The sequence below is a fragment of the Carassius auratus genome, chromosome 5, assembly GCF_003368295.1.
Source record: "Carassius auratus strain Wakin chromosome 5, ASM336829v1, whole genome shotgun sequence".
NCBI classification, from domain to species: Eukaryota; Metazoa; Chordata; class Actinopteri; order Cypriniformes; family Cyprinidae; genus Carassius; species Carassius auratus.
The window spans coordinates 16,540,520-16,557,553 of record NC_039247.1 but is presented as its reverse complement, the minus strand read 5'-3'; the positions used below and the strand labels follow the sequence as shown (position 1 = coordinate 16,557,553).

The window sequence follows — 17,034 nt, the reverse complement described above, 5'->3', positions numbered from 1 at the left end:
TGTCAAATGACATTATGATAAATTGTATTACATTTAGTACAATCATAATAACAAAATAATAATAATTTTACAAACAACAATATCTAATACTGCCTTAGTGTGTACACAATATTCTTCCTCTTAATAAAAAGTAAACACATTTCAGAAAATACTGTTATAATTTGCTTCCAAATCAAACAACGGTGTGTTGCTGTTTTTAACTACAAGGAACTATTATTTTGAAAGATGTGTCAAGGGCAAAGGCGCGTGTTGTTTACGTCATGTTGTCCTCTGATGCCGCATGTCAACGCGATTTTAGGGCAACTGAGCCGAAATACCGTGTTAACTCAAAGCTGTCTCAACACTTAAGGTTTTCGTGCAGGTTTTGTTTGTACAGTGCAATATGTCTGTATTGAGCAGGAGCGCGCTCTTGTTGTCTCTTGTTCGTTGTGTCAGGAGGCACCAGCAGTTTCCATGCGTGCATGCTCGGAGTCAGACGAAAACTGCGCAGTTTACAGCAGCACGAGGTCGAGATGTTCATTCATGGTCAGCGAGATGTTTAGCAGACCGTCAAGTCCAGCATCCATGGACAATATATCAACGAACACTATTTACTGAGGTACCTTTTTCCAGAAAAGTCCTTTCCAGACACAATACGTTGTATAATTGTTTTCGTCTGACGCTTTTAATGTTTTAGGCACCATCCAAGGAAGATGAGTACCCACCAGTAACAAAATACACCCCCGATGAAGAGCCCCATTCAAAGGAAGTGTTCATCATCCAGGCCAGGGGTTTTCCTTATTCATGCACTGCAGAGGACTTAATGAACTTCTTTTCTGGTAATGTTACTCAAGTCTTTTTTCAGACATGCTTCACCTAAAACGTTACTTGATCAAGTCAAGATATTTAAAATGTAAAACCTGATATATGAAATAATAGTCATACATAAAGGGTAAAATATAAAATAATCCCTTTAAAAAGTTTGAATGCGTATTTTATGTTTTGCATCATATTTGAAACATCAGGCTTGTATGACACATGATTTAGGAATATAGGAGTATATAGAGCTCACACTTCAGTAGTATTTATTTTTACTAAGAGCCTCAAACTAAGCGAAAATATGCAATTTGGAGCAATTTTTTTATGGCATTAGCTAGTGATTAAAAAAATAAAACGTTAATTGATTATAAGTTATCACACTGTATCTCTTAATAATATGGCATTGTAAGATGATATGTCAATGCTTAGTTTTATTATCAAAGCCCTGTAGCGTTCATTTTGGAGGGCAAAACTTAGTCCAGTGCTAAATGTTTAAAAGCCTGATGTGTCAAACTTGATACTCCAATCCGAATTTGATTTTTTTAAATAATGTTTATATGGATAATCAGTTACTTCCATTGAGGAAAATAATAACCTTGAAATTATAATAATATAAAAATTATTACATTTACTTTATAAAAATCTTTAAAGATTCCATTAGAAAAACACATGCACCACAAACAGAAGGTGGACGTTTTCAGAATTGTACTAAAATGCATTTTACTTGATTAAAAAGTAAAAACTTTCAATCAGTGGAAAGTAGAAGATATTCCAGGAAAGTTTCTATAATGCTGATTATTCAGAGGCCTTAGAAATGATTTGATCAAATATGATGGAGTAGGTTTTATAGGGTTCCATCAATAATAACCACATGTATGGATTTCCGGCTCCTGAAGATGTTCTGATATGATCTGATAATGTTGTGAAGTACAAATTTTACTTATATATTTGATTCTTGTAGATTGTAGGATCAGAGGTGGAGTTGAGGGAATCCATATAATTCACAACAGGAACGGCAGGTCGACGGGACGGGCGTTTATTGAACTGGAGCACGAGGAGGACATTTGCAAAGCACTGGATCTGCACAAGCATTACCTGGGACAGCGCTTTGTTGAAGGTAAGCACTATTTTTGTGTTTTTCTCCTGCCAAAGTTTATTACAGACCTCATTTTTAGTATCATGTGTTTCAGTGTATGAGGTAACAAAGAAAGATGCCGAAGCCATATTAAACACTAAACAGCAGTTTACAGAGTCAGACGAAGTGGTGCGACTCAGAGGACTTCCCTTCAGCTGCACAGAGGAAGACATCATTCAGTTTTTCTCCGGTGAGATCCTTTAAAAATGTGACATTTGAATGGCATTGCACTGATAAAACCCATATGCTTCATTTGTGTGTGTTAAAATTCTCAAAACAGGACTGGAGATTGTGGAAGATGGAGTTACAATAGTCCTGAACAGGAAAGGAAGAAACTCAGGCGATGCCTTTGTGCATTTTGCCACCAAGGAAATGGCTGAGAAGGCCCTAAAGAAAGACCGAGAAGTCATGGGAAACAGGTTGGTATTTCATCAAGGAATACTTGACATACACACAAAAAAAAAAAAAAAAAAAATATATATATATATATATATATATATATATCTTTTTTTTCTCTCTCTCTCTCTCTGGAACTTGTATGTGTTTTTTACAACCGTAATAATAAGCTGTAGTATGAGAATAAAGTCAGAACACAAGGTCCTAGAAATACAAGATTAAAGTCATTATATTTTGAGAATAAAGCCATAACAAGACCAGTATGTTGTGTGAATAACGTTAATGTGAAAATTCCACCACCTATTCATAATTTTAACTTTATTCCAAGTATTCTCAAAATATTTCAACCTTTTGTATTGCTGACTTTATTCTTGTAATTTAGGCTTTTTTTAATTCTTGTAGCTGTCTTGAAATACCAAAAGATTTCAAATGAAATATTTACTAATTTCAGATACGTTATTTTTTTCCTCATATGCAGGTATATTGAGATTTACCCCAGCAGGAAAAATGAATTCCAAGTCCTGTATGGAAGAGGGCGAAATGAGACACCAGCTTTCACACCAGGAGCTGAAGACACGCCACGGACAATGAAAACAGGTGTTTATTACAGTGTTCCTTTACAACCAGGCTTGAAACATTAATGCATATGTTGTATACTGTGTGCAGTCCTGAACATCTGTATTTTTCTGGACAGCAAACAGCAGCTCTATATCAGCAACAGAGAACCTGATTCACATGAGAGGTCTGCCATATGAAGCCACAGGAGAGGACATTGTAAAGGTTGAATTTATCCTATTTAAGATACTGTGTGCTTCGTTGTCAATGAGGTGGACAAGAGGAGTGGAATAACTCCTTGAGACCTCAACTGATGTTGCTGGTATATAATCTACACTGAATGACTGAGGTGTCATTTCTGTTCCAGTTTTTCGCTCCCACCAGACTGGTGAAGGTTCTTGTAGAGTACGGTCCAGACGGACGACCCACCGGTGGGGCAGATGCCTACTTCAGAACACATCAAGATGCCGTTTTAGCCATGTCCAAAGACAGAGAGTATATAAGTAAGCAATATGCGTTCATCTGAAATAACCCAGATGTGGTCCAAAATGTTAAATACAAACATGACGATTAATCTTGTTTTTTGTTTGTTTGTTTCCCGTTGTCCAGTGAAGCGATATATTAAGCTGTTCCTGAACTCCTCACCATCAGGGGACGAACAATGAGTTGAAAGTAAACTATTTAAACTGTCAATGTATTGCATTGCAGCCCAGTCTATTTAATGAAAGTAATTCAGTCTATATTACAAGAATACACAGAACCAACATTAAAAGACTTTTAAAAACTTATAGCCTGTTGTGTTTTCTTTTTGGATATTCATTTCTGATTTCAGATCAACGCAATGTTAACAAAACATTCATATGTAGTAGAAGTGTGCAAAGTTAATAAAAAAAAGAAACTATTGCTTTGTTTTACTTCTAACTTTGGAAAAGCCTTGATACAGAGCGTTAGATATAAGTGCTTTTTATCCCTGCAGCACCCAGACATGCAAAGTAATTCCTGTCTTCCACCAAGCTTTAATTTTGCTCATGGAAGTATAAAATGACTTAAACTGAGAAATCCAAATTATAATACAATTTTATTCTTCAGATAGTAAGAATAAAATACATTACACAGGCATAAAACTACCTTTTTATCTCTTTACATACTTTCAGTATTGTAGGGTTATTAAAGTCTTCTCTGTGACGAGCTCCATAATATGCAGGTTTGTCTGAACTGAATCTTTTTTTTTTTTTGCATCATTTATGAATTATGACTCAAATGTTTAAAATTTTAGTGTATGTGCCTTGTTTAGTGCCATAATTTTCAAAAAGCTGACACAATCCTGTCTACAGTCTTTTAATATATATATATATATATATTATTTAAAAGATGACTTATGTTATTAATGCTATCTTAATGGACTCATGGTATCTTTCTGCTTGCAATATTGAATGGCACTGATACAGTTAAGTACTAGAACCTCATAAATCCACTTGGTGGACAGCTTCACTCATCCTCAAGAATTATATGACATTGAGAAAAACTTTTTCAACAAAGAACTTGTAAAAATCATCCCTTTTTGGCAAATGTTGTACACTAGCAAAATAACAGATATGTTACTAAACTGAAATGCTGATCTAAGATAACCCGTTGAATCTACTGCCAGAATAGCAGAGATGAGCGCCCCCTCAGGGTGGGGAGGATGCGTACTGCTGCATTAACTGAGCGTAGCAGGCATCACAGGTGTTCAGGGTTGATGGAGGAGGGCAGAGGGAGTTCATTTGCCATGCAGTTCTCACATAACCTCACTGATAAAAAAAAAAAAGAAGAAGAAGAAAAAAGATTTACTGATTAAATGTAGAGTACCTGTTTATCTTCATGTGACAACATCCTAAGAAAAATACAGTTTTAGTTTAATTTAAAAACACTGCAGTGAATAAATAGAGTTGTATGTAACTGGTCCAGCATTTAAGACAAGACTTACAAACTGGAACTTAGACTTGACTTTTCCTCAAGTGCAGTACGCAATATATCGTTTTCTTTTTTGACAGACTCTAACTCCTATAGAAAAACACAATCCTGAATTTCAGGGAACAGCACACTCTACATATAAAGAAAGCAACTGAATGACACGTACCATATTTTCCGGACTATAAGTCGCACCTTTTTTCATAGTTTGGCTGATCCTGCGACTTATAGTCAGGTGCGACTTATTTAGCAAAATTAATTTAACATGAACCGAGAGAAATGAACCAAGAGAAAACATTACAGTCTACAGCCACGAGAGGGCGCTCTATGCTGCTCAGTTCTCCTGTAGTCTACACTGAAGAAATAGAGGGCCCTCTTGCAGCTGGAGACGGTAATGTTTTCTCTTGGTGCTTGGTTCTAAATAAATGTGACTTATAGTCCAGTGCGACTTTAGTTTTTTTTCATCATCATGACGTATATTTTTGGACTGATGCAACTTATACGTAGGTGCGACTTATAGTCCGAAAAATACGGTTAGTGGAAAGCAGGTCTCACCCTTCTAATGTCCTCCACATGTTGTCTCATGTCTCTCTGAGGCGGCGTGTTTCCTAGAAGAGCTTCAGACATGTGTCCTCCAGGATGCTGCTCCCTCCATTTCCTGAGCTCCTGTTCCAAAAGCAATCTATCAAATTAAGAAAGACAAGGGCTTAACAACATACCACTTTCATAAAACTGCGTTTGTCATTTTCACAATGTGACTGTGTGATCTGATTCAATCACCATGACAACTTACATTTGTGCTTTAATCGGTTCAAAACAAGTTTAAAGGAAAACTCCACTTTTTTTTTTTTTTTTTTTTTTTTTTTTTTTTTAATCTGATAATTTTCCATCTCCCCTAGAGTTGAATTTTACCGTTTTCTAATTGATTCAGCCGATCTCTGGGTCTGGCGGTAGCACTTTCAGCTTAGCTTAGCATAGATCATTAAATCTGATTAGACCATTAGCATCTCACTCAAAAATGACCAAAGAGTTTTGATATTTTTCCTATAAGAACTTGACTCTTCTGTAGTTACATCGTGTACTAAGACCCATAGAAAATGAAAAGTTGTGATTTTCTAGGCTGATATGGCTCATTCAGGCGCTGCGTGATATCATTGTGCCTGCTGCACCCGTGGTACGGCGGGAAAGTTTCTTGATTATTACGCCGGAATGAGAGTATAGCTCCTATAAAATCCCAATTTTCCAAAACTCTAACTCTAGGGGAGTTGGAAAATTAGCCTATTTTTATTTATTTATTTTTTTTTAATGTGGAGTGTTCCTTTAAAAAATTTTTTGTGAACAATTGAGACAGAATATAATCAAACATCTAGTGCATCCCTGCTGAATTAAAGTATTTATTTCTTAAAAAAAAAAAAAGAAGAAATTCCTCACTGAACCCACACTTTTAAAGAGTAGTGTATATGCACACTAACATTAACCTGGATGATTCATTGTTAGTTCATGATGCTTAATGCCGAAAAACTGTATCTTTCTATAAAATCTATAAAACAACTAAATAATAATATATGTATAACATCTGCTTCACTGAAACAAAATATATTGGTTGACTAGTAGTTGTTCACAACAGTAAGTCAATCTCAGTACCTCTGTTTCCGTAACTGCTCCACCTCTTCCTGCAGACTCCCAATCTTGTCTCCAAACTCCTGCTTGAAGAGTCGGTTGGCCTCATCAGCCAGGTCCCGCTCTCGCTCCGCCTTCTTACATCTGAATTTGGGCCACATTAACTTAATGAGGTGAAATGAAAACTAAAAGCCATGGGAAATGAAGATGAATTGAATAATAAAAGCATAAAGAAGAACAAAGGGAGGACAGGAGGAAGCATGTGGCTAGAGCAGAAACGGAAAGCTCAAGAAGGCAAAGTAGTCTGACAAGTGTCTGATTTTTATTTATTTTTATTTTTTATTAAGCCATGTTTGTACTACATTTCACATCTAAATTAATGTCTACATACACTTAAGTCCGTTCACAATTTCATCATCCAGACTTTTGGAAGAATCCATAAAGCTTGGAGTCACAAATTTCTTTCCAAAGCTTTGACATTTGGCGTCGACTACCACTGCATCAAATTCAGATTTCAATTTAGTTTATAATAAGCTGTAAAATAATTCACTCAACAGCATTTCTTGCAAAAAAGCTAACATAACCTCCTGAATATGCCTGCAATAAACACACTGAGTTTGTTAGCTCGGACATCCTGAAGCTTAAGCCGCTTGGTCAAATATTAATATCCAAGAATTTTAAGAGACTAACCAAAATTAACCGATCAATATGGTGTTGCATTGCATACTTATATAGGGAGTATAAAATGATTGTACATTTTTGTTAGGAATGTTTCCCCGTGCTGTACTGAACTTGGTTTTGTTTTTATAATGCACCAACTTTGAGTAGTATCCTGCTAGCCTCTTTTTTTCAGTATTGAGAAGATATAAGAGAAATGCATTTCCATTACTTAAAATGTAAATGTCTGCCATCTTTGTTCTAAGACTGGCCAAAACAGCTGCAATTTTACTTTGACTAAAACATACAGAGGGAGACTAGAGACAGGAGCACTGGATCAGGCGGACAATATCGAAAGATGAGGATCAGTCCGGTTTAAAGACAAAAATAACGGCAATGGATCTGAAACTCAGTAGTAAAATAAATACCCTACAGTATGTTATGCAAAATCAAACTGAAGATTTTTTTTATTTTAGGTTTATTTTTTTGGAAACTATCCAGTGTTTGCCATCATTTTATTGGTGCCTCTGAAGGAGTTTTTCTGCAGCTGTGTTCAAGTTTCGTGCCTCTTTAGCCATGTCTTTCTCACTGCTCAGGAAAAAGGAGTAGAAACACAAAAGAATGAGCATGTGAAAAATGTCAAATAAACAGGTAAAAGCAAATACGTTTTTGAGAGAACACAGAGACAGAGAGCGGACGTTATTAGAAACAGAAGATCTGCTGCCTTCTACAGCTTGGTAACAGAACTGAAACAGAAAAGAGTGGACTTGTCTTGTTTGTGCACAATACATGTGATCTGCACATCCACTGATCAAGGAAAACTGTCCATCCTAAACAATAACCTTCCTTGGAAAATGACAGCTTTATTCGGAGGGATTCAAAAGTTCACAAAAATCATCATTTTCCTTTAGTATTTTATTTACAGTAAAAATTTCTGATTCAAAGTCAAATTTTTCATTTACAAATTCTTTTTCAGTAAAAAATGTTTTGATAAAAACTGTACAGGTGTATAATGCTTTAAGATTAAATTTGATTTTAAAAAATAAATGACAAACTATAAAAATGTAAACTTTTTAAAGCATTTATTAAAATGTCAATATTAACTAATAAAATTGTGTTTGTGTGTATTTACGTCTAACATATATATATATATATATATATATATATATATATATATATATATATATATATATATATATATATATATTAGACTTTTGGATCCCACTCTTTGATTTGCAGTGTACATGTCATGTTTAAATGCCTTTACCTGCTCTCCAGCTGTTTAATAGTGCTCCCCATCTGGTTTGTTTTCTCCTCCAAGCGGCTGATGATGTCACTCTTCTGTTTCCCGCTGGCCTCTGAGCTCTACAAGCCAGACAAACACAAGCACACTGTGTCAAAAATAAATGCAGTTTTGCATGTCCTGCTTACACGTAGCTTCCATGTGTCGAACAAGTCGACGCTCCAGTGTTTAACCTGTCAATTGAGATAAGCGATTTTTAAGGGAAATGCATTTCTCTTATACCCTGTGACTTTTTTTCTTCCTGTGTTAACACCATGCCAGCTTCTGTGGCTATGTTCTTGATGAGAGCTAGGTTTAGTTATAAAAAAATGTCACTAAGTAAGATGTTTAAACATACCTGTGACTTAACGGAGAGCTCATGGTTGAGTACACGCATTTCATCTAACTGCTGTCGGAGCTCCACCAAAGCATCGTGTTTTTCACAGATGTCCTTCTCTAGCATCTTCATGGACAGCTCCATCTCTTGCTTCATCCCTATCTGCACCTCCAGCTCCTTCTCGACATCCTACACAAACACACAAACACGCTCGGTTTCTTAAGGATTCAGGTTCTCCAGACTTCTCCTCGAAAGAACAAAGACTTGATACTTGGGAAAACCCCACATCAGAGATGAATCTGAAGACATTAATGTCTCACTCACCAGTCTGAGCTGAGTTTCCTCTTTGAGCTGTTTGCGAGTTTCCCCAAGCACTTGACCGTTTGCAGTACCATCTGCCCTAGGTGCCTTCAAGACAAGCACAGGTCAAATATCAGAGCAAAGAATGTGACAAAACAAACAAAAGTATGTTATAACAGCAACCCTACTGTAAACTACTATAAGCTTGTGTCTAACTTTTGAGTAATGAGTAACAAACACTGTTGCTCTATTGAATGCTTGATAACAATCAGTACAGTGGGATCAAAACAATGTTGTTCACCTTGCGACCAGTCTCCACTAAGTAAGAGTCTTCCTCCTTCACCCTCTCCAGCTCCTCCTGCAGAGTGATGATCCTGTTGTTTGCCACAGCAAGCTAGACACCAAAAACAACACATGCACAGAGAGTTGGAACAACAAATTGATCATCTATTCACAGCTAGCTCTCTCTTTACTTTATAGAGGGTATGCATTGACGTCACTTTCCCACTGGAACGCAGCCGCTGAACTGATACTGTATATATACGGGGATGTCATGTGCATCATACTCTCTCTATTTAGTCCAGCAAACTACAGTAAGTGTGTCAATAAACCACATACACTACCATAAAAAAATCTGGAAATCAGCACTTTTTTTTTGGGAAATAATTCAATACTTCTAATCACAAGGATGCATTAAACTGATCAAAAGTAATAGTAAAGACGGATAGTAAAGTTATAATGCTACCAAAGATTTTTATTTGATGCTGAAAATTCAGCTTTGCATCACAGGGATAAATTACATTGTAAAAAATATTAAAATATAAAACAGCCATTTTCAATTGTAATATTTCGCTATATTATATTTTTGATCTAATAAATAAATAAATACAAAAAAATAAAAAATCTTACTGACCCCAAACTTTTGAACAGTTGTGTACACACAGCTGTGTGCATGAATATATAGTGTGAATTCATTTCTGCTAACATGTAAATTATCTATCAGTTATGTAAATCATTGAATTAACCTAACTTAACTTCAGTAATCCATTAAATTTCAGTTTTTTCTACTCACCTCCTCTGTGAGTTTTGTGTTGGATTTTTCCAGCGCATCCACTTTGGCTTGCAAGTTATTCACCGACGCACTGGGAAAGGGGAATTTACAGTCACAATGTGAGATTGCTCATGCTTTCCAAATAAGCAGCTAGTCACAAAAACACCCCACATGAATGATGGACTGCACCTTAAATGTCTGTTCAGCTCCTCAACATAATTCTTCTGGTCAAGAATAGCTGTGATTTGCCCATCACTGCAAACAAAAAGCAGCTTTAGAGGAAGCACAGAGATTTTCACCAGGAGTCCAAAACCTGTCAGACTAACACAATTAGCTCCACAGAGGAAGTTGAATATGGACTCACCCCTCTGTGCTTTTGCTGCCGTGCGCACCGTCTTTCAGATACATTGAAAAATCTATGACTCCAACCTATTGAGAAAGTAGAGATCTTATTACCCGCTATCAGCTGTTGGCCAACACACTTGGGAGAAAAACACTGAAAGAATTTAAAAAAAAAGTAACAAAGATAATGCATTGTACCATCATATTTCGTCCTTAATTACTTGTGTAGAGTTAAAGTAATTAACAAATACCTGTGAGTCTAAATCTTCTCCCTTCATGCACAAATTAGCATCAATGACATTCAGGCCCACTAACAGCCCAGCGATCACAGCTCCTTCCTCCTCCATCATAAGAGCATTGGGCTCATAGAATTCACTGAGGAACACAACAACAGCAAGTAGAAGACATTTACAAAACAGGGTCATAAAACCAAAGTTATGGCTTTTATATTAAAGACCAAAAGCTGGTAGTGTACCTGAGAAGGTCCTTTCGGTTGATGATGGTCTTCATGTAGTCTGAGAGCTTCTTTTGCATCAAAGCCAGACGAAGCCAGGCTCTGCCTCTTCCTAAAGGGGTTCTGGTATAAAAGAACAACTTTAGAATCAGAAACGCAGTATGAATTAAAAACGAAAAAAAACGAAAACATGCTCAAGTTGAAAATGTTTTCTTACTTGAGCCCAGGAAGGTCTTTGACGCTGGCTGTGATCTCACCAGCCTCTGGAGTCAACTTTTCCACAAGCTCCAAAGGACCCCAAAAAGACTTATTTTGACCAAGGAAAGTCTTCTTACCTTTTAAAAAAAAACTGATTTCTTTAGAGAAAGTATACACAGGATTATTGTATAAAGAACACAAATGAATGAGTACTGAGGACAGTGGGATTTGTTGTACTGACTTTTCAGCCCATGTTTCAGGCAGTGCTCCATCACGACAAAAAACTGCTGCAGTGGGGCATAGTCGGAGTCCAGTGTGCGGCCCAGGTTCAGTGCAGACTCGATCAAGCCCTTGATGCTCAGCTTGGCCATATTCATCAGGTTAAGCCTCTCGATGGCAATGGGGTCCTTGGGATCTGGAAATCCAAAAAATTCAAGCATAAATTAAACAATTATGGCAAAATATGATTCAATTCTCTCACCGAGACTTCTCCTACACACAGTATTTAACAGGTTTCAGCATGAGATATAAGAAATATATGATGTTTTGGACTGGAGATTTTTTCAGAGAAAGAAATCATGAGAACTTTCTATTGACTGCGGCTACGTGGTTTCCTCCGTGTCTGGAAAGATTTATGAAATTCTGGTTGAAGAGGTGTGTAATGCACCAAATGCAGAGAGATTTCAACCCACCATGTCAATCATGAATAAATAACAAAAGTGTGTTTTTTAACTGAACGGATGATTGTTTTGAAAGCTGTTGTTTTCAGGACAATCTCAGTTTAACCATGCAATGCATCACAAAGTAGATAAACTACAGAAAATCTTTTTTTACTGAACAGGATTTTGGAGTTCTCAAGGCTGACCCTGTATAAACCAAAACACACCCAACAGTAATGCAATCATTTCATCATCATGACTCTCAATCCATGTCTGTCACCAATAGCAGTGACCCTTTTCATGAGGACGTGCAAGGACTGGCAAGATAAAAAGCTGCTATGGAGTATAACATGTTATATAAATATTATAAATATATTTTTCTTTTTCAGGTGTTGTGACAGGAGAAATGTTCCAGGTGGCAGTGGGTCATTTTCACACCAATTTAACTTTTAAAATTAATGATAACACAGTACAGTCTTATCATTTTAGCCCAGGTTTATTGGAGAGATTTCATGGCCATTACTCATTCAATAATATTGAACTGCTAATGCAACAACAAAAATGAACAGTAAAACCAACAGATTTTTACTGGTTTCAGTTTGTACCATTTATTAAAGTCCTCCTTGTAGCTTCACACAGTCACACAGCAAAGAGTGAGTTAGCTTCATAGCATCATGTCTATGCAAAGGTTATACAAATCACAGAAACCATATTCTCACTGTAAGAACAGAGGTTATTTTAGTGTATAAGAAGTCTCTGAATCATAAATATTTAATGTCTCTCACAAGGTCTACAGGGAATTCATCTGAAGAACCAGAAACTGATCACTGATAATGCTGATAAAACCATGTGATCAACATGCCAAATGGGTGGGGCGGGGAGCCAGCCAAATAAAACAGGCCAGACAAGAGCAGTCCAGCCAAACGAGCGGCCAGATATTTTGCTAGCTACAATCCTATTGATAGAATCAGAAAAGGATTGGGTCATGCACATCATGGGAGTAAACCAAAGCAACAAGAGGGAATACACATTATGTTGTAGGAAATTTGGGTGTAGACTCTAATCTACAGAGCCAAGCAAACTCTCTCTCACTTTCATGCAGTGCAAATCTGAATGACTTCAGAAGCACTACAACTGTGACTATTAAAAGCAAACTGAGTGCTGATGAGGACAGTTACTATGAAGTAATTTTAACACACTAGACAAAGGAGCTCAAACAATGCTCTACTTGTTCTGCAAGACTCCAGTGGCAAATTATCCAAACCGATTTGTTTGACAGAAAGCCTTGGGAAAGAATGTAATATTGCCTTTTTATCCACAGCACTCGAATAACATTTTTTTTGTTAGAATAATTCCAAGACAGCTGTAAAGGGATAGCACACCAAAAAAAATAAAAATAAAACTGTCATATTTTACTCACCTCATATTGTTCCAGACATCCCTGTATAATGTTCTATTTTATGTAGAATATAAAATAAGGTTTTCTGTCCATAAAATATATGGCAGAAGAAAGTCAAACAGGTTTGGATGGAATGACATGAGGATGAATAAATCATGACAGAAAAGTAATTTTTAGATTAACAGTCTCTAAGATTTGTAACGTCACTTGGCTGAGGGGGTAAAACCTAAAAACCAAAAACGAAATCAAACCATAAATGACACTTAATAAGGCAGAGCACACCAAATCCATTTCAAAGAACATCTGCATGCAGTGAAACAAATCAAGGGCAACATCGCAACTAACCAATTACTGACTGATCATTGAAGAAATTATTTCTTGAAAATCTTCTATGAAAAAAAAAACAAGTTACTAAAGAGATCTCTGAACCCTGGGTGCAAAGGTGACACTAAAAAAAGTCATTTGTTTATCACAGTGTGATAGTGAGGAGACCAACAAGTCACACGGTTCAAAGGTGATGCCATTCGTGAAAAAAACACTACAAACAAATAACTACTTCTGTAGTAAACAAACATCTCAGAGGATGACTCTGTAAGCAGACCTTATCAGATAATGTTTTCTAATCCTGGTCTTGCCACATGCCGGTTTCTTGCTCACCCAATGCAGATAAAACACATTAGACTGAACTGTTGCTGTTAGTGGCTCCTGGTCACATCTTCTCTGCCCGTTGATCACATGCCTTCAAGACGTTTGATTGAGTGGGAATCTCCAGGGCAGCAGTAGTGTGTCCATATGATGTCCTCTTTTAACCTTTGGCAGGGTAAGCCGTGACTCTCCAGTAATGCACCGGATGAGCAGAATAATCGTGTGCTCTGACACCATCACTACTCTAGAAATCTATTTATGGCCATATTTTTTCCTTTAGAAAAGTTAATAAATGAAAAACAAAAGATAAGCAAATTTGCTAAATGCCTTTTATTTTTATTAAAATCAACAGAAAAAAATAACATATCAAACAATATAAAAATTTTTAAAGGCTTGTTTTTATTTTCATTTACTGGAGGTACTTTCATTCTGAGGGATTTTCCGGACAGTGCAGTGCACATACATAATTTGTTCAATGTGACAATACTTTACTTAGAATAAAACCGCACATGAACAGCTTCTCTCAAATCATTCAGTGGGAAACAAACCTTCATGCACACTTGTGCTCCATAAAAACTACATTTCCAGGCAAGCCTGTGGGGATGCTGAGAGCATGATGGTGGAGGGTTGGGCCAGCACCGCCCAGTGCAATAACAGCCACAGAGGCCTAGAGATGCTGTGCGCACCTACCTTCATGAGCTGGCTCGGGATCTGGCGTTAGCGAGATGTCGTTGAGCTCGCGCAGGCACAGCCATTCGCCATCCACCGACACGCGGAAGTTACATAGGTAGATGGTCTCTCTAGCAGCCTGTGTGATCTTGTCAGTAGTGGGGGTGGGGGCCTCGCTCTGGGGCGTCAGATCAGACATGGTGACTCAGCTGATAGCTGCTGCGACGACAACAACAATGCTTACGATGGTGGCCTTCAGGGAAGAGTCAGGAGCAGTGAATAGCAATAATGACGATTTTTGTTTTTAAACCAATCCAAGCAAGAATCTTCTCCAGCACAAAGAAAGAAGGAAAGAGAGAGTCAAGGGAAACAAAGAAGGGAGGAAGGAAGGGGGGAAACAAACAAGCAGTCCAGGGCAAACCTGACTGAAGGGATGCTATTCTCCTGGGGCTCAATGTCCGTGCCTTGTGAATAAGCAGTGACCGCTAAAATCCTCCGTGTGAATAAAGGCTTCAGTGCTCTCTGGCTCAGCACAGCCAGGGGTTTGAGATGCCGTGTGAGCCTCAGCGCAGCTATAATCAGAGATGTCTCTTTTCTCTCTCTCAGTCCCTCCCTCACAGCCCAGCTGCTGGCATTCACCGGATTGGCTGCATGCGCTGCAAATGGGAGGGTGTTGACCAAGATGGCTGCCGTGATGCTGAGGAGGATTGTGGGAATCACGTGAGCAGATGGTGGAGGGGGGGCACAGCTCCCGAGAGGACTGTCAGATGCGGGGGGAGGTGGGGGGTGGGGGTGCTGTTGTCAGTGATCCACATGCCGCACAAGAAAAGGGCGGAAATCCTACTGATTGAGAACTAGAACACTACTGATGAAGCTGCTTTTTACTGGACAACAAGTTTAAGAGGAGCAAGCATGCACTTTGTGTCAAATTAATAAACATAATGCTTATTTAAGTTATTTGGTAAAAACAGTCACACATATCAGCAACTAGACATCATGGGGTGGTACTGTAACAATCTGAATTAACAGGTAGACTTTCTTTTGTTAAACCAGTACCTTTGAAAAGAGAAGAATCTCATGTGCAGAGTCATGTAAAATGGGGTTTGAATATTAGCAGTAAACTATTAGTCAAATTTTATTCATTATTTACAAAAGAAAAGCACTTATACATTAAAACAATAATTAACCTGAATTGGGTGTGGACTAAGGTTGAGGTCAGTAAGAAGGAATTCAGCATAGATACACTGAATCGAAAGTGACAAGTGAAAAGATTCAGAATTCAAACGAATGCTGTTATTATTATTTTTTAATCCTGAAAAAAGTGCAATGTTTTCAACATTAATAATAATAAAAAAAAAAACGTTTCTTCAGCATCAAATACGCATATTACAATTATTTCAAAAAGATAAAGTGATACTGAAGACTAGAGTAATGGCTCCTAAAAAATTAAGTTTTGGCATCACAGGAATAAATTACATAGTTTAAAAAAAAATATATATATTAAAATAGAAAACAGTTAATTCAAAATCATGACAAATTATTAATATTTCACAAAATTACTGTTTAATTGTATTATTTTATCATTTCATTTAAAACTGAAAGTACATAAGACTTCTTTCAAAAACAAAAACCTTACCCACCCCAAACTCTTGTACGGTAGTGTATCTCTAAAACTATGCAGATAAATGAAAATACCAATTTTTGAGCCATATACTGCTAAATAACTACGAATATCACCAACATTTTCTGGTTTGTGGACATAGGTTGTGGGTGGATATCTACATCCATACAGTGGGTGTAACACTGTTTACATGCGAGCTGATGACAGTTTGTGCTAGCTGTAGCCTATTTATTCACTGATGAATTAGAAGTCATAAATTCAAGGAAAAAGAAAGACAAGAGTCTGAAACGGCAAACTTGCACAAACGCCGCAGTGCTTGACTGCCATTGTGCAATGCTGTTGACATTGAAACGAGGCTTGTGTCAAATAATGCAGCAAAGCAAACACTATCCGATCCTGTCACACAGACCTGTATGCAGACGATCATAATACATACTCACTTCTTGTTTTCTTGTTAGTCTTCTCAATTTGGAATTCATATCGCACTGGGGAAGGAAGAGAAGAGCTCGTCTTTGTAAACTGTATACTTGAGTTATAAGTTAGCGCCTCCTTGAAGTAAATCACCGAGGCAGGAGAAAGCGACTCCTCTGGACTGTTGGCCGTATGTCCATCGCTGTCCTGCGTGTGGGGTTTGAGGAATTCATTAGATGACACTAGAGTTTCTGAAACTTCAGTGCTTAGTTGCTCCGATGCTCCTGAGCTCTGGTCCGCCATCTTCCGTTCAAATTCATGTGACCCCTGCGTCAACACACACCCCTACTGCCCGTGCGCCAGCATTTCATCCAGCTCTCAGTGGAAACTAACGCATGTTTATCTAGACTGTTTAGTCGTACTGTATAACTTCTGTTGTTCCTAAATCCGTGGAGAAAACAATAAAGAAATGCAATATTATTGTAATACGGATCATATGGTGTGACGCATATCATCATCAGCTGGGTGAGAGCATTTAAAGGAACAGCGGCACAG

At 37.4% G+C, this 17,034-nt stretch overlaps 2 protein-coding genes across 13 annotated transcripts; one reads left to right on the top strand and one right to left on the bottom strand.

Moving 5' to 3' along the window:
• Positions 1–239: 239 nt before the first annotated feature.
• Positions 240–3,672, top strand: LOC113078605 (G-rich sequence factor 1-like). 2 transcript variants are annotated; one of them, XM_026250935.1, is made up of 9 exons: positions 240–598; positions 689–818; positions 1,760–1,915; positions 1,989–2,123; positions 2,214–2,352; positions 2,808–2,926; positions 3,024–3,109; positions 3,252–3,387; positions 3,494–3,672. In XM_026250935.1, the coding sequence occupies exons 1-9, from the start codon at positions 383–385 to the stop codon at positions 3,547–3,549; spliced, it is 1,173 nt and encodes a 390-aa protein (XP_026106720.1). In that variant the 5' UTR covers positions 240–382; the 3' UTR covers positions 3,550–3,672. The 2 variants fall into 2 exon arrangements, with proteins under 2 accessions (XP_026106720.1, XP_026106715.1); XM_026250930.1 differs by having other exon boundaries at positions 677–818.
• A 271-nt stretch (positions 3,673–3,943) lies between these two features.
• LOC113078555 (protein RUFY3-like) lies at positions 3,944–16,937 on the bottom strand. 11 transcript variants are annotated; one of them, XM_026250889.1, is made up of 17 exons: positions 14,867–15,226; positions 14,469–14,670; positions 11,317–11,490; positions 11,095–11,212; positions 10,899–11,000; positions 10,675–10,798; positions 10,446–10,510; positions 10,271–10,336; positions 10,103–10,172; positions 9,332–9,424; positions 9,055–9,138; positions 8,752–8,919; positions 8,379–8,476; positions 6,479–6,598; positions 5,390–5,516; positions 4,851–4,927; positions 3,944–4,674 (listed from the first exon to the last, which is right to left on the bottom strand). In XM_026250889.1, exons 2-17 carry the CDS (start codon positions 14,644–14,646, stop codon positions 4,662–4,664), a joined length of 1,677 nt encoding a protein of 558 aa, XP_026106674.1. In that variant the 5' UTR covers positions 14,647–14,670; positions 14,867–15,226; the 3' UTR covers positions 3,944–4,661. The 11 variants fall into 11 exon arrangements, 9 of the variants coding, with proteins under 9 accessions (XP_026106674.1, XP_026106680.1, XP_026106688.1 ...); XM_026250895.1 differs by having other exon boundaries at positions 14,469–14,666; positions 14,869–15,226; XM_026250903.1 differs by having other exon boundaries at positions 14,469–14,663; positions 14,869–15,226.
• Positions 16,938–17,034: the final 97 nt, after the last annotated feature.

Coding starts and splice junctions, on each gene's coding strand:
- LOC113078605 (XM_026250930.1), top strand. CDS start 383: ATGTCTGTATTGAGCAGGAGCGCGCTCTTGTTGTCTCTTGTTCGTTGT. Junction 3,110..3,251: donor CAGGAGAGGACATTGTAAAG/GTTGAATTTATC, acceptor TTTCTGTTCCAG/TTTTTCGCTCCCACCAGACT. Junction 3,388..3,493: donor CAAAGACAGAGAGTATATAA/GTAAGCAATATG, acceptor CCCGTTGTCCAG/TGAAGCGATATATTAAGCTG.
- LOC113078555 (XM_026250855.1), bottom strand. CDS start 16,782: ATGGCGGACCAGAGCTCAGGAGCATCGGAGCAACTAAGCACTGAAGTT. Junction 10,799..10,898: donor AACCGAAAGGACCTTCTCAG/GTACACTACCAG, acceptor TGTGTTCCTCAG/TGAATTCTATGAGCCCAATG. Junction 9,139..9,331: donor TAGTGGAGACTGGTCGCAAG/GTGAACAACATT, acceptor CTTGTCTTGAAG/GCACCTAGGGCAGATGGTAC.